The sequence below is a fragment of the Ambystoma mexicanum genome, chromosome 6p (assembly GCF_040938575.1).
Source record: "Ambystoma mexicanum isolate Mex_15411 chromosome 6p, UKY_AmexF1_1, whole genome shotgun sequence".
In the NCBI taxonomy this organism is placed as follows: Eukaryota; Metazoa; Chordata; class Amphibia; order Caudata; family Ambystomatidae; genus Ambystoma; species Ambystoma mexicanum.
This window is the reverse complement of record NC_090935.1, coordinates 1469263226-1469286234: the sequence shown is the minus strand read 5'-3', so window position 1 is coordinate 1469286234 and position 23009 is coordinate 1469263226. Positions and strand designations below refer to the sequence as shown.

At 45.8% G+C, this 23009-nt stretch overlaps 1 protein-coding gene across 1 annotated transcript in view; it reads right to left on the bottom strand.

The window, feature by feature from the left end:
* The window catches only part of SDAD1 (SDA1 domain containing 1), a 551728-nt gene that overhangs the window by 284638 nt on the left and 244081 nt on the right, over positions 1 to 23009 (bottom strand). Inside the window, exon 11 of the mRNA XM_069626295.1 lies at positions 1265 to 1368. Within this exon, the coding sequence (XP_069482396.1) occupies positions 1265 to 1368 (104 nt within the window). The remainder of the gene's footprint in view (positions 1 to 1264; positions 1369 to 23009) is intronic.

Genomic DNA, 23009 nt, shown 5'->3' with positions numbered 1-23009 from the left:
GCGGTGTGCAGTATAAATCAACTTGACATAATATCTGGCAGTATACACATTTTTTCACACTCTCTGCATCGTTATACACCAGTATTCACATATAAGAACATATTTATGTTTGCTTCGTGCACAATGCGAGTAATGATACCATAATAAAGCATGCCTAAAATGGCTCGGTCAATATATGCCAGTACCTGCACATAAGAACCCACTCCTTTTGGCTTTGCCATTAAAAATATCATGCCAAAATAAGAAAACATGGTCAAACTGGCTTCTCCAATGCAGGCCATCCCAGACAACACTTCTGTTTGCTTCATCACAGATGTCCAGGAAACAATGCCATGCCACAGTAAGATATTATAGCTAGACTTGCTGCACCAAAATGCCAGTCTATCCATGTAATAATACTTCTCATGCTTGCTTTATCACAGATGGCCATTAAAAAGTGCCATGCCACAGTAAGAAGTGGCTAGACTGATTGCATCAAAATACCTGTCTAGCCACGTAATAACACTTCTAATGCTTGTTTTATCATGCCTTTAAAGCAACCATGAAAAGTGTTATTATACGGCTAGAATGCATTTTGATGCAATCAGTCAAACAATTTCTTATAGTGGCATGACATTTTTTACTGGACATCTACGATAGAGTATCACACATGCCCAGTAAAACAAACCTCTCCCCCCAAATGAGCTTCAGAAAACCCTTCCTAATTCTGGCACATGCATGCAGGAGCCTCAGCGCTAATGACAGAGCCCCCGTTCCATTTGTATGTGCAGTGAGACACAGGAGCACCCCCCTCACACATACAAAGGTGCAGTTCCCCAGGCTGCGTGCCTAACGGTCCATGCAAGATTGGGGAAGCAAAACGCCCCAGGCTCGCATGACTCCTTGACCATGTGTGCTGGGGAACTAAAATGTGAAAGGGAAACCGCGTTTCCCATTGACAGTTTAAGCCAGCATATGAGTGTTGCCCCAGCTGCAACAAGCACCTGGGAGAGCGCTCAGGGATTACACTGGGCTGGTGTGGCTTGTCCCTAACGGGCAAGGGTTCAGGTTGGTCGGCACCCCCTCACCCATTATGGACGAGCCGACACTGCAAAATATAAGTAGCTAGAGTAGCAAAATAGCAAATGTCGAATAGCTTCATATTAGCAAGTAAATTAAACAATAACTGGGAACATTCCTGTGAGATTTAAAACATGACAAATGATGATGAAAACAAAAACAAACAAAAAATAAAAATCACTGAATAAACAGTAATACCACATACCTCATGAATTCCAACCAATCTAGAGATCAGGTCCATATGCATCATCTTCACTTCAAATCTCTCTTTGCAGGTTTCTAATTGTTTAAGCAGTTTTTCTGCAAAATCTGAAATTAAAAAGAAGAATCTCTCTAAGCTCCGTAGTGTGGGTGAGTACATTTCCACGTAGTGCTTCAGAGAACGGCTCAGGAGCCAATGCTTTGAGATACAATGACTAATAAGGAATATGGATGGAGGAGGCCTTCATTTCTATAAAGTAAATTTTCAGCAAAAGAAGTTTCGAAATAATATCAAGTTTTGCCTATCTTATTGTATGGTTTGTGTGACAAGGTAAAAACCTTGGCCTTGTCAACAGTGGTTAAGCATCCGTCGCCACGTCCATGGGAGTTGCAGGGGGAAATTCAACAAAGCAGGGCCCAATCCATGATCACCTTTCCCCGTGGCAAAATGCAATACTGCAGTACCTCAACTCATACCATGCTTCCTTTCAAAATTGCTTGCCAGTCGCTCTTTTTGAAGAAATGACAGAAAATACAGAGAAGCACAGACACAGATCACGAAAGACTGAAACCGCTAAATTTTGGGAGCATCTAGACCATGTTTGAGCTAAGTAGACTCAAAATTGAGCAGCATGGAAAACGAAAGGGAGATGGTGCTGCCACTGTATTCAGGGAAAGAGTGCAGTGCTGCCCAGTAGCATCAGCAGACACCCAATGACCAACTAAACCATCAGGGAATGGTGGGACAGACTGGGTCATCCCATCAGAACTTATCTTACTGAAAGAACCCAGAAAAACAAACTTGAACATTGCTCGTAACAGGCCACCATTAGTTTTGTTAAGCAGTGAAGCATATGGGCATAGCTTCAAGCTCATTTTGTAAAGTTTGCACATGCTCAACCCTCAAGATGGAGTTGGCAACCTCGGATTGGTGAGGGAAAGAGTACCAATCACTAGAGAGCAGGCAACTAGTAGGGGCAGCAGGAGCTGGGAAGTGAGGATTTGGATGAGGTCAGAGGAGGAGGACCAATAGTCAAGCAGAGCGACAGAATGAAAGCTGGATTTTGGAGGTGTATTTTGGAGAAGGTCGGTATTGGTCTTGCTGAGCGTGTGTGTGCATGTTTGTGTCTCAACTGGGTACAGAACAAGAGAGAGTAAGGCAGGTCTGTGAAGTTAATGGTACTGAGTAGAAGAGATGGGATTTTTGGCTGTTAGTGTGAGGAGGAGTGTAGTAGTGGGAGAGAGAACATTGAAGCGGTAGGAGTGTAAAGGAGAGTGATTGAAGGGTGAAGTAGTGATGTGGAGTGTGAGGGTTGGTTACAGCAAAGGGTAGAGGCAAGAAGTAGGAGTGAAACATCTGAGGGATGGAGAACTAGTGAGAGGAGTGAGTAAGAAAAAGTGGTTGTAGGAGTAGAAAAAAAAGGGGACATGAGCGAGCATGAGTGAACTAGGTGGAAAAAACACAGAGCAAGTGCACAGCACCCCCTCCCTCCCCCCAAGAACACTGCTCCTTGGCTAAAGTAGGGACAGTTTGAAAGCCTCTAAGGGACTTAAGACAGCCTGTATACAGGGAAACACCAGTAGAAGTTAGATCTTTAGACAGTAGGGATCAACATTTTTATCAAACTAACTAGGCCAGGGGTTCTGGGCGCCTGGGTTAGGGAAGCAGACATGGGCAGACGAGAGGGACTGGGAGAGCCATAGGCCCTACAAAAGAAATACTAATGAAAACCCTGGCACTGTCTCTAAGATTCTGAGTGCTTTTCTGTGCCAATATGACATTACAATTTACAATAAGAGAGCACAGAGATAATGGAATTTGTCGCACAGAATTTCAACAGAAAAATATCCTATGTTTTCATGGACCAAATGTTACAGTGTAAAAGTTGTGTTCGGAAGATTCTTCTCAAACCCTATGTTCAGAGCTTGAGTGGAATTTTCTTTAGACTCTGTTTCCAGGACTCTGGGACATCCACCTGACTAAGAATTCTTTTTGAGTTCACCAGGCTCCCCCCCAGTGTAGTGTCACAGAGTAGTCCAAACCTAGATCATAGGAGGAAAGCAGGGTGATGTAAAGATACAGTAAACACTAATAGATATACAAAATACATGCATGTTGAAACAATACCTCTTTAGACAAATATGATCTTTATAACTGTAGTTACTCTAGGATAAAGAAAAATAATCTCAAAAGGAGGACCTTAAGGGTCACCAGAAACACTGCCCATAAGGAGTGGTGTGCTGCAATAGTAAAATATAGATGCCTTTAAGAGTGTATGGAGTAAAATAGACCCCACAGGTAGGTACACTACAAAGAACAGAGTTCCAAACGACTTAGCCCATAAGAATGAATGAGTGGCCAAGGCTCAACTCATTTAGGATTTCAGAAAAAGGTCCAGAAGTCCAGCAAAACGGGCTGGGGGTCTCACTAGGAGAGGGGATGAAGCATACACACGATACATCTCCCTAACAGGCATGCATTACCAAACTAGGACTTTAGGAGCCAGGCTGCCAAGTGCATATTTTGTGGCTTGGGAGGCGTTATTTGCAGATGTGTGAGGAGTTTGTGAAATGGATGAAACTGAATTCAACGACAAGCACAGGAGATGGGTATACCATGAATGTTGGGCATTTTCTTTTACTGCAAACAGATTTTTAAAGTACCAGTGAAAATCTATTTGTGTTGAGTTTCCATTTGTCCTGTTGGAACTACTACCCGCTTAGGCAGTCTAAAAGGTAATTGTGCACTCCTGGAACGTGCAGTGCCTAATTTAGGATTTATTTGGTAATGCATCAATGCCAAATTTGTTGTGCGAGAATGGAGAGCACCTTGGAGTGTGTCCTGCCCCGTTCATGTAAAACATTGCTGTGGTGTTGTGTGTTGATAAGGACGATCTTGTATGGAAGATGCATTTGGAACGCGTGCATAAGGCTATTTACACCGCCATTAGCTCCAACACTTTTGTGTGCTGTGGCACTTGCTGAGCTGTACACTTGACTAAAAACTACCAATGCACCGCCCCGCCCCAATCTTCTTGCGATGCATCTTTAGAATGAATTACTTGCCTCTTGGTAATGTTCTTTCTGATGGCTGGTCCTCCCACAGATTCCTCATCCATATGATAATCCTAGCCACAGTGCACCTCTTCTTTCGAAACTCTTCCGCCACCAGGGGGTGCAGTGCCAGACAAGATGTCGGGTCAGTATGGGATACATTACTCACCGTAATCGTATTTCTGATGCTTGTATCTGCTTAGACTCACATGCTGTGCATAGGCCGACATCTAGTGGAAGCTGCGGAGTATTACAGTTTGCTTTTCGAAACTCGAAAATGGGCATCGACATAGGGCGTGTCAGTAACACTATCCCTAGTGTGACGTCCACTGTACCCATGATCCCTCACGGGTGTAGGACCCTCAGATTGTATTTTTTCTGACATGAGGTAGCATGAGGAGTAGCGCGAGTACAGATTATCCAAGCAGATAGATAAGACTACAAGCATCCATGCACCTTCTCTCAGAGGGGAGGAAGGGCGGGCGCATGTGAATCTAAGCAGATACAAGCATCAGAAATACGATTACAGTGAGTAACGTATCCCTCTGAGGCTTGTGGAATCTGCTTAGATCACATGCTGTGCATAGATTAGCGAGCAGTGTTAGAAGAAGGAGGTGGGATGTGAGAAGGGTCATGAGCCAACAAATGTCTTAGAACCACTTGTCCCACTTGAGTATCTGTCTTGGAATGAGTGTCAATGCAGTAGTGCTGAGTAAAAGTGTGAATAGAGCTCCATTTAGCTGCTTTGCAAATGGTGTCAAGGGGAACATTTGCAATGAAAGCCAGAGTGGCCCCAGTGCCTCTAGTAGAGTGAGCTCTTGGCGTAAAAGGCAGAGTTTTCTCAGAAAGGGAGTAGCACAGCTGGATACAGTTTACTATCCATTTTGAGATGGCACCTTTAGAGACGCGATCTCCCTCTCTGCCTGTAGCTACGGAGACAAACAGTTGGTTTGTTCTTCACAGCGGTCTGGTCTGGTCTACATAGTAGAGGACTGCTCTTCGCACTTCTAGCGTGTGTAGTTTCATCTCAGCAGAGCTTTTGGGTTCTTGGAAGAAGGCCGGAAGCTCAATGGACTGGTTAACGTGGAATTTATAAATTAATTTAAGTGAGAACCTAGGGTGTGTTCGTAGAACCAGTTTATCCTTATGAACAATAACGAAAGGATCCTGCACTGACAGAGCCTGAATTTCACTGACCCTTCTTATGGATGTAATGGCTACTAAGAAGGCAGTTTTATAGGTCAGGTGTTTGAGACTAGCATTATGCATGGGTTCAAAGGGTGGCCCCATGAGTTTAGCAAGCACCACATTAAGGTCCCATCCTGGTGGTGGGTTTGAAATTGGAGGGTGGGGTCTCTTTACCCCTTCCATGAAGGCTTTAACCACTGGTACTTTCCACCATGACACCTTGTTATGGGAGGTGGTGTAGGCTGACAGCGCCGCCAGGTGTACCTTGAGTGAATTAAATACCAAACCTGCGTCCAGCAGGTGGAGCATGTAGGTGACAATATTGGAAGGAGTGCAATCAACCGGGTTGGTTAGTTTATTCTGGCACCAGATAACACATTTTTTCCATTTATCAAAGTAACATTGTCTTGTGTCTGGTTTCCTGGATTCCTTTAGGATATCCATGCATCCCTGAGGTAGATTGAAATGGCCAAACTCTATGACTTCAGGAGCAATGGGTTGAGGGCGCACTGTTTGTCCTTGGTGCTGGGATAGTAGGTTGTGCCAGCACAGGAACTTGATTGGTTCGCACACTGCCAGTCTGCGCAAGTGCGGGAAACATGGTTGTCTCGCCCACATGGGAGCAACTAGGATGAGCATTGTCGATTCCCTGTGCATCTTGTTGACCAACTTCCTCATCAGAGGAGTGGGTGGAAAAGCATAGGCACACATCCCTGACCAGTTCATCCACAGGGTGTTCGCCTTGGAGCCTGGCTTGGGGAACCTGGATGCGAAGTCTGGGCATTGTCTGTTTTCGCTTGTGGCGAATAGGTCTATAGTGGGGAAACCCCACTGTGAGAAGAGGTCTTCTACGACTTCTCTGTGCAGACCCCATTCGTGTTCTTCTGGAATGGGATCCCTGCTCAAAGTGTCCGCCAGTGAATTGAGATCCCCTGGAACATGTTGAGATGACAGGTAAATGTTCCGTTTGAGTGCCCATATCCAAATTTTCTGGGCAAGCCTGGACAGATTTGGCGAACGAGTCCCTCCCTGTTTGTTTATGTAAAACATGGCTGTGGTGCTGTCTGTTAAGATCTGCGCCGACAGGTTTATCAGGTGGGGTTCGAACGCTTGAAGCGCTCTGAAGAATGCCAGAAGCTCTAGCAGATTGATGTGATTCTTGGACACTGTGTGAGACCAGAGACCCTGAGCTGTGCAGTGAAGGAGGTGTGCTCCCCACCCCAATAGGGATGCACCTGTAGTGGCTACAGCTTGCATCTCCGGATCGAAAAAGGGTTTCCCCTTTGACAGGTTCTCCCTCGTCCACAAGTGAAGACTTTGTACAAGTGTTGGCGAAACAACCACTAGATCGTCCCACTGACCACTTGCCTGAGACCATCGTTTCACCAACCATTCCTGCATGGGTTGCAGGCGCGCATGGGGAACCAGGTAAATACATGACGCCATAATGCTTACCAAATGCATTCCTTTCCACACCCTTATCTGACGACCGGGCTGATATAGGAATTTGCAGCAGTATATTCTGATTTCTTTCCTCTGATGGAAAGGCCAACCCCTCTTGAGTGTTTAGGACAGCTCCTAGGAACTGTTTGGAGGTGCTTGGCACCAGGCTTTATTTTTTCTTGTTGATCGAGAAACCCAATTCGAAGGGGAGGTCAATAGTTCTTTGGATGTTGGATCTGCAAATTACTGAGGTTTCCCCCGTGATGAGCCATTCGTCCAGGTAAGGGTACACTGGGATTGCCTCCCTGTGTAGGTGTGCTGCCGCCACCGCCAGTACCTTGGTGAATACCCTTGGAGCCGAGGCTATACCGAAGGGCAGCACCTTGACTGGTAGTGCTGACTGTCCACCTTGAAGCGCAAGAATCTTCTGTGCGCTGGGAACATGGAAATATGAAAATAGGCATCTTTCATGTCCAATGTTGCCAGGTAATGCCCTCTTTTTAGGAGGGGGATTACCTCTTGGAGAGTAGTCATGCAAAATCTTTGGGGCTTGACAAACTTGTTTGCAGGGCGCAAGTATAATACTGGGCGCATTGTCAAAGTTGAATAAATACCCTTGTTTACCTGGTTGGCCGGGTCGAGTTCCATCGCGTCCTTTGCTAGAAGATTGGCGATTTCCTCGAGGAGGATCTTCTGATGGTCCAGGGAGTGAATTTTTTGACGTAGAGGGTGGTTGCGGGGGCGCTCCAGAAGTTTGATGCAGTATACTGCGGACACTGTGGACAGCACCCATCTGTCCGATGTGATCCCTTCCCATGCTTGGGTGAAGATGGAAATGCGCCCCCCTACTGGGGATGCATGGGAAGGGACCCTGAGTGGAGAGTCACTGTTTCCCGACAGGCGTCCTGCCTCTGGCTGGGCTGCCTCTAGCTCTACCACAGGCCCTTTTATTACCTCTGCCGTAACTCTGGGTAGTCTGTTGGTTGCCACCCCATGATGTACCCTGCCCCTGTGCGTAATTGGAGCCCCTCTAGGAATTTTGGCCGCGTGAGTGACGAAAATTACTATTCCCTCTTTGGTTCGTGGGTTAGTCAATTGTCCCAGGGATTTGTACTGACGATTTGCCAAGAGGGGCGAGTAGGGAGGGTGACCAGGAATGCATGGGAGGTACATCCATCCGAAATATCATTACCAAGAGGTAAGTCATTTGTTCTTCTAATCTATTCCTTCCTCATACAGATTCCTCATCTATGATAGACTCTGTTAGATAAGATGATCATGGTAATGATACATTTTCCTGACCTGTGTCAATCCCAGAAATGTTTGCTTTACTGGTGGGTTATTTTTCCTTATACCTCATTGAGTGGGAACCTTTTACCGCACACACAGTCTTTTACTCTTTTTATGGGTGTCATTTTTTAGACTCTCGATAGTGTCTTTTTAATTCTATCCTCTTTGACAACTTTTGGCACATACTCCCGATTATTGCTGGGTTGCCCTTTGGGCTCCCCTTTTAACTTTCTCTGGCTAACCTTGTGAGAACTACAGTTTCCCAAGGGTCGAAAGGATCTTTACATATTTGGTGAAACCAGCACACCCCACCTTACGTGGAGTGCTGGGGAGACACAATGTATCCCCTTTCACACCAAAACTGTAATGATTCTGTTACAGGGACAAGCCTACCTTTAATGGCTGGTGACAGTGATACCTTTTATTAATTTGGTGCTCCTTTACTGCAGTCAGTGTGCACAGCCCCGGTAAATGCACTCATAGATGCTCATTTTACCAAAATTGACCCAGTCTTGTTTTTTCGCCATTGTAGTGTTCCTGGTCCTTTCTTGTTCCTTCCCCTGACATTCTGGGCGGGATATTCCCTTGTGTGATATGTTATCTTCGGCGGGAGTCCCATGGACTCCCCGCCCAGGCTCCAGTTTGTCTGTGAAGGCAGGAAGCAAGGTAGGACTCCACAACTCCACAGCCCTTTTTCGTCCTCCTTGCCTGAATGGGGACATATCCCAGTGGGGGCTGGCTGTCCTGATTGGACAACCACACCGCCCCTTTTTGTAAAATGCAGGGAGAGAATGCAGAAGTTGTGCTGCAGTTCCTCTTAAATACTCTGAACCTGGAAGCTGAAGACAAGTCGACCACTGGAACCAAAACCGACGAGGATGATGAACGAAAAGCAGCTGAGGCAATTTCCAGTGACCGGAGAGCCTGCTGTGTAACGTGAGCCTCCTGTAGCCCTTGCTTCCACTCGACCTAGGGACTCCAAAAACGACGACCCCGGCCCAGAGTCTGTCGAGACCCACTAGACTCAGGAAGCTCTGCATTTTGAGCCATCCCATACCATGCTGCGACCTTGCGGGCAGGGCTTGACTGCCCCACCGGGACATCCCTGGTAGGCCTCTGGCCTGTAGGGCCTCTTTTTGAGCAGAAGGATACACATGTGTTAGCATAAACACATCGCGTGATTTTGCCTTGGCTCCGCCTGGGTGGTTTGCCTTAAATTGGCTGCCACCACTGACCGAGGCAGAGGCACCATGGTTTTTTTTATTCTTCCCAGCAGCTGGGTTGGGCCCGCGCCTGCGCAGGGCCTCCTGGGCTGGGCACCAGATTGGAACTGCATGTGCCCTGCCTGCAGCCCAGGCTGCGCGCACAGTGCACACATTAGCAAGTAGTGCAGGCAGGCAGCTGGTCTGGGCTGCATGAGGCCTGGCAAGCCACAAGATTGATCGATTGTCAGGTAAGAATCGAGACACACTGCAAGTTGATGATATGTATCTCGAGTCTCAACTCAAGATCGTCCATGTGAGTAAAGTTAACTTGCAGTGGCTGCCTGACCAGCCTTCAAATCATTCCCCAGTGCCCCGTTATTGGGCCGTAGACAAAACCGCTTAGGCCAGACTAGGTAGGACCATCGATGCTCGGCTGGTGTGGGTTCAGCACCTGGGTGAGGGAGAGCCCAGCCGAGCGTCGATGCAGCAGGACCTATCCCGGCCTGGCTCTGCTGGTCCTCTGATCTGTGATGGTCACTCACTGCTACTGCTGATGATATAGTTTATTTCGTTCAGTTAAGTAACTTAACTTAAAGCCTGCAAGTCAAGTTACTTGACTGAACAAAATCATCTATTTCTTGAATTGTGCATTGCAGCGGCAGCCAGTCCCTCAAATCATTCCCCAGGACAGTGCTCTTCAGGACTGTCCGTCCAGGTGCCCTGCCCTGGGGAATGTAGGGCAATAGCAGCGCATACGAGATGTGGGCTACCGCTGGTTTGCTTTTAAAAGTTGTGGCTGCCAGTGACGCACAATCTTCATTGAGCAGTAGCTGGTGCAGTGATTAGAGTGCTTGCATGAATCTAGCATGGCTCTCAATTTCAGGTTGAGAAATATGTTCATTTCTTATTGTGTTCGGTGTTCCCTCCCGGTATGGAACGTATAGGGAGCATCAGCATGCAGTGTTCAGATGTAGCAATCTACGCTTTTGAGTGCAATAGGCGCTTTGCTCAGATGTTTCCCAAGACCAATTTTTTTAACCCATTAGGCACGAAATGTAGATGGTTGTACATTTCCAAAATGAAACCCCTCCCTCCCCCTTCCCAAGTGGGAGATTATGAGACGGAAATAAGGATAATTCAGTTCGCCTATGGACTTGAATGGGGTGAGGGATTTTAGAAGGTAAAACTTTATGGGAAAAACATTTATGTCTGCAAAATCGTGAGTCTCCTTCCCGAATAAGGAGGAGTTGGCGTGTATGCTTGCCCGTCAGCAATGTACATATCATTTTGTTGGTGCGTGCCTGGCACACTCACGTTTTACCTGCTGCAAAGGTTTCGACCCAGTGGCAGTAAAATGGCTCTTAAACTAAAGTAGTCACCTCATTTCCACAGCATATGTCCATATGTCAACATTAACGCAGAACACTACGACAAATGTCACTCTCAATTTGCAAAACACACAGATTGCTACCATGATACTTGCATATTGTAAGTGGTTGCGTGTGCGCTACACAACATGAAAGATATTCCACTGTACTGTGGAATAAATCGTGCCCTCACAATTGAGTAGCATAGGGCCTAGTTGTTAGACCTCCAGCCGAGTCAGGAGCAGCTGCAGATCCAGGCCAGGCCGGATAGGCCCTGCATCGACGATCGGCGGTCTAACAGTGAGGTGCATTATTTGACAGTCTGATCAGTGCTGATGAAATGCAGCACTGTATAATTTTGATCAAAGGATGTGCCACTGTGAGGAAGCGAAACGCAAGGGCATCCACCCGTGCCTAGATGTGAATAACCTTGCCAAGGCGCTATTGCAATGCGCCGATACTGCTAAAATGCTTTCCGAGGTCCCCAATGCCCACGCCTTTGACACTGGCCCAAAGCAAGTACAGTGCAGTAGTGCACACAAGCACGAAACCGGAGCCAGCTACCGACTAGTGGACCCCACCATTCAGCTGGCCCTGTGGCAGAAGAGACATTATGGGCAGTTTATGTGCACATGTCTACCCTTGACGTGCACACATCGCCAGTGCTACCTGCTAGTGTAACGCAATGTGCAGGAAGTCTGAATACTTTTCAACCAATCAAATAGTGCAAAGAAAGTGCAATTCTTAGAAGATTAAAAAGGATTTTAAAATTAGAAACGTCCAGAATTCCTACTTGTTCCCAATACTAGAAAGACCCTTAATATAGCCGTGTATCAATGTTATGTTACCTTATATTTATATAGCACCTCCAGCCATATGTAAAGGCATCGAAGCGCTCTGATCACTGACATATACAGAAGTGTTGTGCCCGTTATGTGCGTAGAGTTTGCTGCAGAATAAAACGTGTGTGCATTTTATCAGATGCATTCACCGAATTGAAGCGATTCGTGGGTTCTAAGTTTTCGTTTACCATTCCTGGCAGCATTCCTAGAATATTTTGGGTAAAATCGTAAAGTGCAGTGTTTCTCCGTGTGTTTGTTTTCTGAATGCTATGCTAATGGGTTACTATCGGGAGGATAGTTTAGGGGCAACATGCTCGCCTTGGAAGCAAGACGACATGGAGCAACACAGGTTCGATCCCCGGGCCCGCGCTTAGAAATCTCTGGGTAATAAGCGCATTATAAATAACTTATATCATAACAGCACTACTTTCCAGACACACTTTGAGTAAGTCATGAATCATGACACACCATTGGTGAGTGATTTATCGTGCCCGTGTCTGTGCATCTATTCTCCTTTTCCGGGCCTTATCTCGGGTACATGTTGTACAGGTGACTTGGCCCCAGTGTTGGTTTTCGACTTTTCGGTGTAAGTGGTACGCCCGTGCTATCGTAAATGATAGCAAAGACATAGCACTTTACTTAAACCAAAAAAAAAAAAAAAAAACACTGAGGGCAGGGGGCCTGCCCCGCTCACCGGTAGGACCGTCATCAGCGCCGTCTGTGCCATGGTATGAAAAAATGCATTTATTATACATCAATTATCGACGTATGTATAATAAATGCATTTTTCACACTGGCATTCCCCCGTTCCTGCACGCTGGACGATCATCTCATTTTAACATTTCGACGCAGTTGCATTGCGCATAGTGATTATCTGGTGCATAAATACTCAGGCACTGAGGAAAACTTGTTCATTGAACTACTTCACGTTCTATAGCCTGCCAATACAACCACCCAGTGGTGGAAATGGAAAAAATGTGGTGGCTGATCCCACAAGGGCAGGGGTGGGTGAGGAGTTTGGGGGGGTGGTGCCAGAGGTGGCGTGGTCTAGAGGGGGCGGAGTTGATAGTGGCCATCCGATCAAATGAATACTTTTAAAAAAAAAAAAAAAAGAAAGAACAAAAAGTGCCCGCGACGGCAGCATTGCCTTTTACCGTCAGTTTTGGTGTAATGCACAATGCTCGCTACATGTGCAACTGATTCCTTTCAGTTGTACATGTAGCGAGCATTGTGGATTACACACCAGTGCCAAAGCCAGCGGTAAACGACAATGCTGCTATCACAGGCACTTTTTAAACTTTTTTTTTTTTTTATAAAGTATGACAGCGCGGTTCATGGGCTTGGGCAGCTGACTCTGGCCGGATCCTGAGATCCGGATACACATCTGGTGCCGGATCTCGGATCCACCGAGAGCCGGCCCAATGACCAGCACTGCAACCACCCAAATAAAGTAAATAAGAAGGCGAAATTCTCCTGGCCTGAACAGTTTACCTACTGGTACTTAAACCAGGCCAGATGGCCGTTCTTTCACAACGAGGATTGACGCATTTGTTTTATTGGATGCTTTACACGGTTTAAGGTGAGGCGTGGTTCACTGCCTCAGTAAGAATACTGGGTGGCCAATTCATACATTGGCTCTGTTGGAACGATCCTGAATATTAGAAAGAGGACACCAAGGCCTTTAAAATGGGAATAGTCACTCCCTCTGACTTAGGAGCCTGCCACCAGGGATTAAACTATTATGATGATGGTACTAAGCAGTTTTAATCCAAAGCCCAGTTTCTTAAGTGGAGCTGTAAAAAGGGTTATTTGGGCTTACTCCCTCCCCTCCCATCCAGAGATCTCTCAGTCGCTGTGCCATCAGCTGCACTGCAGAGCGCTACGAAATTCAGCCTATATACGGTCTGCAGTGTTGGTGGTACAAAGAGGATCAGTGGGTTGAGTGGCTGCTGCAGAGACGGTTGCCACCGATTGCCTGCAGCACACAGCAGCACCATGTAGAGGATTGGTGCATAGTTATGATTAGCACGCTGAATTGCCTTTAGTCACTGATAATAGGTGGTGTGTGTTTTTCCTGCAATCAATAGTACTCTTTGAATTGGGAAGGAAGAGCTGTCAAAATGGACTGTCTGAATTACATATATGCATGCAATTTCGTTTTCTGACATATGAAATGCGGGCGAGCCTCTCAACACAGAATTCTGATATTTTATTTTCTGGCACACAGATGGACTGTGAATCTGTACCGTGACTACATGCCCACCCCATGTTTTCATATTTTGGACGTATGGAACTGAATGAGGCCCCACGCTCTCAATACAGCTTTCGCCATAACAAGAGCAACATGAAACAGTGTCATTGGTGAAGTGGATCAACTGATAAGTGTACAACTATGGTTGAACGCACAGGTGCGGAGTCGCTTTCTCAGGACACTGCGGGGGCTTCATTGGCATGACTCACTCTCTATGTTAGTTTTGGATAAAAATGCTACCTATACGCTGAAACTATTGCAATAGAGTGCAGCTAGGGAGAAATATCATATGAGGTGGGACACCAAACTTGTACGTGTTGTTTGGTTATTTACCTACCCATTGACTGCCCATGGCCATGCTAATCCTTATGGTCATTTCCACCTGCTTTCTGCCCCTCTCCACCCAAAACACATCCTCCTGCGATCTCCTTTTGCTAGCCTTACCATCAAACTTTGTTCTCTTAAGTGCCTGCCAGTGTTTTCTCACACCAGTCTTCTGAGAGTTAACGACTTCATTGGAACTGTAAACGCGTTACTGGTGTAATACAAATGTCAACCAGGTCTGCCTTCAGCCACTCGATTTATAAAAGCCAGTCCTTCACTGAAGTTCTGTTCAAAACAAGCATTGGCAAAGTCAACAGTTTAAACTTGTGCATCAATATGAGGTATTCACCAGGCACTGCTATTTACCCAGGTACTCTCGCCACTTTGCAGCTGCAACAGTCCAATTAATACCACTATGGCAGTGTCTGGTAAATGCCTTGTCCGTGCCTACACAAAAGCCAAAACTGTTGGCACTGCCAATTCAAATTTAAGAATTCCTTTTTATCTGTGTACCCTTCCCAACATGGGAATAGGATTATCATTATAATTTTTCTTTTATTGCGACAAATACGCTGACCTTGAGCTGTCCCCTCTCACCAATGGATGAAATGGATTAGGGATGCATGTTGTCTGGGCACTTTTAATAACGGATTCATTTGTTTTTCTAATCTGTAAATGTGGAACGTCCCCGGTCCCTCTATCATTGAAGATCTACTTTGAGAGATGATTAACTTATTTAAAACATCACTTTTTAATCCATATATGTTTAAATCCCGCTTTAAATGCACTAATTGACACACTTTATTCAACATTTTTTTGGGGGATACTCCCAATCCCCCTCATAGAAAGGTTAGGCTTATGCGCTGTGCTCGCTCGCGAAATATATATGGGTCCGCTTTGAAAAAAATGTCCAGGGCCACTTTTGGTTCTTAGTCCAGCCCTGCTTGCAGGGCGGCAATACCCCAATACCCTAGGACCTCAAGTCATTGTGTGGTGCACGGTCTACCGAATTACGAATCTCACTGAAACTTCGTGGGCATCCTGCTGGAACTCCAGAGAAACGATTCAAGTCCGAAAAGGTCCCCCACCAGAGTGCTGGACCTTTGTAATGACGAGAATACGACAGGCGATATTCTGTCTTCTGTGCTCCTGAAAAAGGCGCCAAATCCACAGAGCTGCATCCAGCTGTGAGGAAAACCTTGCCTAGAGCCTTCCCCGTTGATCCCAGCTGCAAAATCCCTGCCAAGGTCCTGTTTTCAGTCACCACGACAAAGAATCCACCAACCGGTATTTGGCTGCAGATTCTGAAGTCATCCTGCTGCAAAATCGTCATCTTTGCTGAGGTACTGTGCTGGCTTGGGTATTTACTTACCTTAAGTCTCTTGTGATTCCTATGTAGTTTTGGGGTGTGTTCTGTGACAGTTCTCTCACCCAGTTCACCCAGGCCCACTGCTGGAATCCTCCTAGGGTGTCTTCTGTGAAGCCCATGGACCTGCAACTAACTCTAAAGTAAAAACCGGACCTGTTTGAACATTCTTCCTTAGGAACTCTGACTTTTGCTACTTACGAACCTATTCGGACACTGCCTGCTGTAGGCCACTGGACCCTAATGACCACCCCCCCCTTCTGCCACTGAGAACACTCATGCTCCAAGAATAAGGGAAAGGCTTTTAAAGGATTGGCCTTTTGCCTAGAAAAGAGAACAAGTGTTTAAAAGCTACCCACTTATAAAAGAGAGTTAGTTGGTAACTAACTCTGAGATTGAACAATTACAAAAGTCATTACTTACCTTTTAGTAATTTTGAGATGCCATCCTTTTCACACCATGCTTCAGACTCACGGCGTCCATAGCAATGCCTTAGCCCACACCAATATGGCTGACGTTAGTCATGGCTCGCTGCGTACATACACGTGGGAACCATGCCTACCGTGTTAGCATTGCAAGTTCATAGGCAGCCGCGACTAGGCGGCTGGAGTACTCGTGGTCCCTGTGTGCCAGGTAAGACCTGTCTTTGACCACCATCTTTATACGATCTCGGTCTGTTTATTAACCGTACGATACACAGTTCCACTTTCTGGGACTGATTTTATCAAGTGGCCATTTTTCAAGTGACCGTTTGTTTGTTCACCCTATTGAACCTCGATCTAGTACCTCTGTGGCTGTTTACTATGGGACATCACGTGCAATGAATTTCATTACTTTGAGCATTGCTCTTGGCCATCAATAGGCACATCAGTAGGCTAGGTCCTCACTTTATCTATTGCCTCTATGGCAGTTAACAAGGGGAAAACACAGGTAATGCTTGCCATAGCATTGAACGTTGCCTTCATGCAGCATAGATACATAGTATAAGCCGGATTGGGACTAGATGTATAGACTGTGAGGCACATTTCCTCCCCCCCCCCCCCAAGCATACCACCATGGGGTGACTATAAGGGGGCAACCACACTGGACATGCTGGTATAGGTTATGTAAGTGATCTAACGACATGACTCACCACAGCATTCCACTTTTGCCTGTCAGATCCATTAATGATTCCCGACCCTCTGGGTCCTCCCAGTCTCTACCTCTAGTTAAATGTGACTTTCTTTCAATCATATAGATATGACTTGCCTGACTTTGCCACTGCCATTTCTCACTATGTCTCGACTGCACCCAAGTGATGGGGTGAGTAGTCTTTGGTTATGTTTTGGCTTCTGGCCAGCACAACAGCCACTTTTACTTTGAGTAATATGTCCCAAGAAACCATATTCGCACAAACTTTATCTTCAACGTTTAAGGTACCCTGCTTGAGAATTTTGACAAGAATGTGAAGGTTAGTGCTCTTTGTTTTCGATCCTTCAATATGCTAGTTTTTTCTAGCGTTGATCTACATTAACATTCCATAATGAATATGTATCCTTTGTAACCGCAATAGGTCTCACATATGAAAAAGAACATAGCTCCCACCCTGAAGATGGATCTAGAATCCGAAACGCGTTGCTAATTGAGACACCCAAAAGGAGCTATTGTGGAGTTACAGTGAATTTGTTATGACTCTTGCCTATGTCGAAGTGTGAAGACTGTAAACACTGGACTGTGGCCAACTTGCTCAGACCGCCTGTCTGTGCCAATTGTTACAACACGTTCATGCTATTATGTATATTGGTTTGTGCATTGAACAGTGTAAATAAATGTGTTTGTTCTATGTTTGAATTATCGAAAGTAACTTTCTTCTGATGTCAATGTTGGTGATACAGATTTACATGATCTTTGCCATTGAACATCGAAAATAAGAATATATAGCAATATTGCATACCGACCCACCCTAACTGTATTGTCCACATATGGACATTTTTTAATATTAACAGGGACCTTTGTCCCCCTAGGAGTGCCTATTCAGGCCACTGTGTAGTAATACATGGTTTCGTTTTTTTTTGCTGCTCTGTCTACGCTACCATGAACTCAGGGGGGTACAGCCTTATACTAAGAGTGGAGTCTTGTACTGTCTCAGTTGAATGGTTTTAATGAAGGTTGGTAGAACGTCCGAAAAACTGCTCTAACAGACTCCCAAAGCAGTACGAAGATAAGTTAGGTGATCAAGGACACCACCTATGTCAGAAAACTCTGGAGGTCCGCCCTAATAAAGTGGGCATCCTGGACCGAAAGGGAATCCAGCAGTAATATTAAGCAAACGTGTGTAGAGACACCCATGTTGCTGCCGGGCAGGTGTCCAGGACGGTCTCTTGTTTATTTGCAGACAGGTTTTTTTTGTCAAACTAATTTACAACGCTGAAATTACTTTAAAAAAAAAAAACATTGAAATATATGGGGGCGTTAGGAGGGTTAAAATGGGTGGGGAGGAGGTTGTGCTATGGGTAAAATAGGAAAAGGGAGCGCCCCCCAAAATTAAATAGATACAAATAGATGGGGTTTTTTCACAGTAATTTCGGAATTGGAAATTACTTTGGGAAAAAAAAGCCCATCGACCAATGAACATGAAACTGTTCAGGACAGGGACTCCTCTAGAGGGCAGAGGTGGCAGAATAGGCTCCGTGATCCTAGGGCATATCCTTCCCAGCCAGATCATAGCATTCAGAGATTCAGAGAATGATCCACCTGGTCAGGGTCCGTTTAGTCACAGTCGTGCCAGCACGAGCCGCAGCGAAAAAAGCTGGTCGTATTTCATAGGCTCCATCGTCCGAAAGACTTAGCTAAAGGCCCACACCTGGTCCAACCGATGGAATCATTCCTCTGCTTTAGAAGGAGGTGGAGGGAAAACAAAAAAAAAAAACACTGGAAGATGGATCTTTTGAGAGCACCTTTGGATGCAAAGAGGGTCTCCCTCTCAAAGCCACCTTCTCTTTGAAGAAAACCAAATAAGGAGGTTTAACGGATAACAGCTGGAGCTCACTCACCAGTCTCACGAAAGCAACGACAACCACGAAGATGACCTTAAGGGTGAGCAATCTAATCGAACAGGAATGAAGAGGCTCAAATGGCGCTCCCATAAGGAAAGTCAAAACCAAATTAAATCCCATGCCGGAACCACAAACTGGCATGGGTGAAATTTGTTACATAAACACTAAAAACGTCATGACAGTGGGGATTGTGAAGAATGCGATCTGCTCCGGGGACCTCTCGAAAACCGAAATTGCGGCAAGATATCCCTTAACAGTGCCAATTTGCAGTCCAGTTTGGGCCAAGGACAGCAAAACATCCAAAACTGGATAAGGGGTCCAAATCCCTTCTCCTGGCACTAAGATGCAAATTTACACCACCTGCAGGCATAAATGTAGACTTTGTTGCAGGTCTCTGAGCTGAGAGGAGCATATCAAGGATGTTGTCTGACAAGTCCCACACTCCTTGCATCTCAGCCAGTCAGTAGCCAAGCATAAAGGTTCAGGCTGCTGACGTTCGGGTCGAGAAAACTGCCCCTCCGATTGGGTAGAGAAAACTGCACCTCCAATTGGAAGAGCAAGTTCACTCTCCTCGGAAGGCACCAAGGAGGACAATTGGATATGTACAGCAACTCCGGATACCCATGTTATCTGGACCCAGTCCGGAGCAATCAGGATCAACCTGGTACCGAACAGGTGCAATCTTCAGATTGGAGACCCTTGACCATCCAAAAGATGTTCGCCACTCAGTTGGGAATGCCCTGCAGAGGTAAAAGACCAAGACTGCTGCTGAATGGAGCAAAAAAATACTTTGGCCTTAACACACTAAGCAATTAAAATCACAGGTAAGCAGTATTAATAAATTAAAACTATAAAAGATAAATACATCCGCAGTTGATGATCTAAAAGAGATTACTTACACTTTACTTTTCAATACAATTAGAAAAAGTTCAGCCATGAAACTGTAGGCAGTAAAGCGAATGAGAAACAATTCATGAATAAAAGGCAATGTAAAGCAAAGAAAAACAAAGTAAAAGCAATGGAAACATCTTACCCTGCCTTATAAAATAAGGTCCCCATCACTTGAAACTTTCTTGCCTGATTAGGTAACTAGGCATTTTGCTCTAAAGAGTCCCAAGTCCCCAGTAAGGAAGGCTGTAGAAGTGAACAACCAATAGTGGCAAAGCAAACAAGTCTGTAAACTGCTCCAATAGAAAAGAAACAAAGGTCAATTTGAAACATTAGGAGTCACCTCCCAATTCCAACACTCTAGGAGAAGCTCGGGGGCAGGAGGGTGAGGAGGGGGGGGTGGTGTGTGGGAGGGGTGGGGAGAAGACTTTACCAGAACTCCACCGATCAGGACCAGACCTCCTAGGACTCAACTGAAGAACACCCGACCGGAGGGCAGCAGGCCAAATTCATTGTGAGAAGGCACTTCTCGAGAAAAACCTCCACATGATCGAGAATAGCAGGTGCAGGACAATGGGTCTAGGGCCACATGCCAACGACCTGCGAAGTTGCAAGCTACCATTCAGAATTGATAACGTGTACTGGAGATGCCTCTGGATTTGATGAAGCTGGTCAGCCAGTAAGATGATTCTGGGACACTTACGAAGGCTACTTGGGGCATGATCTTCGTACAGGTGTCTGTACTGGTTGGTCCCAGCAGACCAAGGATGGAAACACTGACGAGGGTCTTTAGGAGTTCGATCCAGAGAGACAGGACTGGAGGCAAAGCTGGACAGTCATCCTCTTGTCTTTAGCGGGCTGAAACTGTTCATAGCGGTCTTGGCTCCCAACGACTATCTGAACAACAGCTGCAAGACTCCTCCTTTTATCCCAAATTTGAAAACGGTTCATCTCCACCCTACCCGTTGTTAGGGAAAATTCTCAGAAATGTGCTAATTCCCCTCTACCTTAGAGACCCCCAGCACTTTTGCTGGAGTCTAGGACTTTACATTTTTAACCTAGTGAGTGAGAGAGAGACCTTTTTCCACCACTCCCTGATGTATTTTTTCTTGAGATTCTAACGTTTTCTTTTGGTTTCTGGAGTCTGACAAACTCCATAGGCATATTTTTGCATTGTGTCACATAGCACCTTTAGTGCACTGACACAGGGAAGTCTTTTAGATTTCCCAAGGTTTAAATACCTTACTCTTGGATTAACTACTTTTTCCAAGTGCAGCAAAGTGAAATTGACTTTACTTACATTGTTAACTTTCTAGAACCAGCACACACTATCTTACAATAGGGTGCTGGAGGGGATACTTCGTAGCCCCTTCATCTAACTGCTCATGTAACATTTTTTATGTTACCATTTACACAATTAATGGATGCTGGCAGTGGTTACTTTTTACTACCGTGTCGTGTCTTTTCCGCGGGCTGCATTCCGTTCTTTTTTCACCATTTCTTGTTTTGGTCCTTCTTGAGATTTAATCTGCACGCCAAACCAGGTTTGGTGCCTTTGTTCATTTTGTCTTTGGCGGGCTTCACGAGTGAAACCCGCCTCTGGCTCCAGAGTGTCTGGTGGGGGCAGGAAGTGAGGGATGTGTCCGAAACTCCCTGTGCTTAGTCTCCTAGGAGTCCCAAATGCACTCTGATGATTGGCTGGCTGGCTGTCCGGCAAGGACAGCCACCCTGCTGGGTGATTGATAGCTAGGCTGGAATGAATGAGAGAAACCTGCATAAAAGGCAAGGCTTTTTGGCTGGAAGGCAGAGTCGACCACTGGACGAAGGAATCCGAAGAAGAACTTGAAGAGGACGCCTGCTGCAACTCCTGGACCATTGGTTTTCCCGGTGAAGCCCTGCTGAGGTGCTGAAGCTCCAGGTTCGCCTCGACAGAAGCTCTGCAAAGACGACTTCTCCCCTTGAGTTGGTGGGACCAATCAACTCGAAAGTAAGCCACCTGGACATCCATCTCGGAGCTGGTTGAAATTTCCACAGAGTGCTGCTGGCAAACCGTATAGCCAGGGAAGAGGAACACCAGTTTGCGTGCGTTGCTTTTAAGTTGGCCAAGAGCTCCAGAAAGATCCTCCGAACTCTCAGGAAGCAGGACAGACTGAGCCTGAGCCCCCTCAACAGAGAGCAGGACCCCAGAAGCAAGGAAAGCCCATCTCGACAGCCAAAACCCGCAGTGTTTCTGTTTGCAGTAGTCGCAAGAAGCTGAAACACTGAAGTGCCACTTGTTTGAAAGTTTGCCGGTTGCAGTTGGTGACCGTCCCGTTGTGGTGCAGGAGTCCCCAGAAGTCCCCCTTCTTGTCCCCATGACTGAGACCCAGGAACAACAGGATCTGCAGAGCTGCACAGGAACAGAGGTCACTAGCTAAATATTTTCTTCAAACCAAAAGGTACTGTAAAGTCTGCTGCTCCTCTACAAGTCCCCCGGCATGTGTCCCTACATTTGATTCTTCTTCATCAAAGACTTCTAAAAACATTGTGCAAAGACCTTTACTCACCTTCAAGAAGTGCTTCAGTTACATTGACTTTTGCCCATTGACATTGGTTTAGCCTGGTTTCCTGACTGACCCTTCTCTCCTCTGTGTTGTGTTGCACCTATCCTTCCAGGAAGGGGTTAACTTACTCTGCATTGGGGGTTTCAAAGGTATTTGCCTTATTAAAGAAATATTTGAGATCTTGTTTATTCTGTTTAACCTTTCTTTTTACACTGTTTGCCTACTCTAGATGTAACGGTTCTATATTAATGTCCCCAAGCATCCTAGATATTTATGTCACCTGAGGGTGTAGGAATTCTCTGCGAGTCATCCCAAATGAGGAGTTACTGAATCTAAGAAACCTAACAGTATGGATTTTTGAAGTGTATTTGAGTGTTGCGTTTATATTGTTCCTTCTGAAGAAGGCTTACTGAAATGACTGGTAAATAAATTATTATTATTTTTTTTTTTTTAAATCAAGAAACCTTGTGTGTAAGTGTTTATTTGAATACTTGTCACTGAATCTCTGTGCAAATCCCCTACAGCTCACATTGACCCTTCTTGAGTTAAGCCTGGCTGCTAGGTCACACTACCAACCTGTGTAGTTCAGAGTTATACCAAAGGTTGGGCCCCTATTGCCAGGAGGCTTAGGTTGTTGTAGTGCACCCTAAGGGTACTACCCCAAATCTTTACCCAACACCTGTGTTAAGAATCTGTACCATTCGACTGGCAAGGGCTGTCCAACCATCGGCCCTGCAACAGACATACCCGTGGCCCAAGTGTGGATTGAGACTAGATAATCTAAGCCCGCACATCCAGCCAAACGCTAACAAAACTGCTTTGCCCAGGAAACCCAAGGTTTTGCCAGGTACGAGACTTCCATTATATGGCATTTCCTGACATGAGAGGGCAGGAAAAAGGCTAAAGGACAGGATGGCCAGGGGAACAAGGTGAACAAATGTGTGGCTCAACCA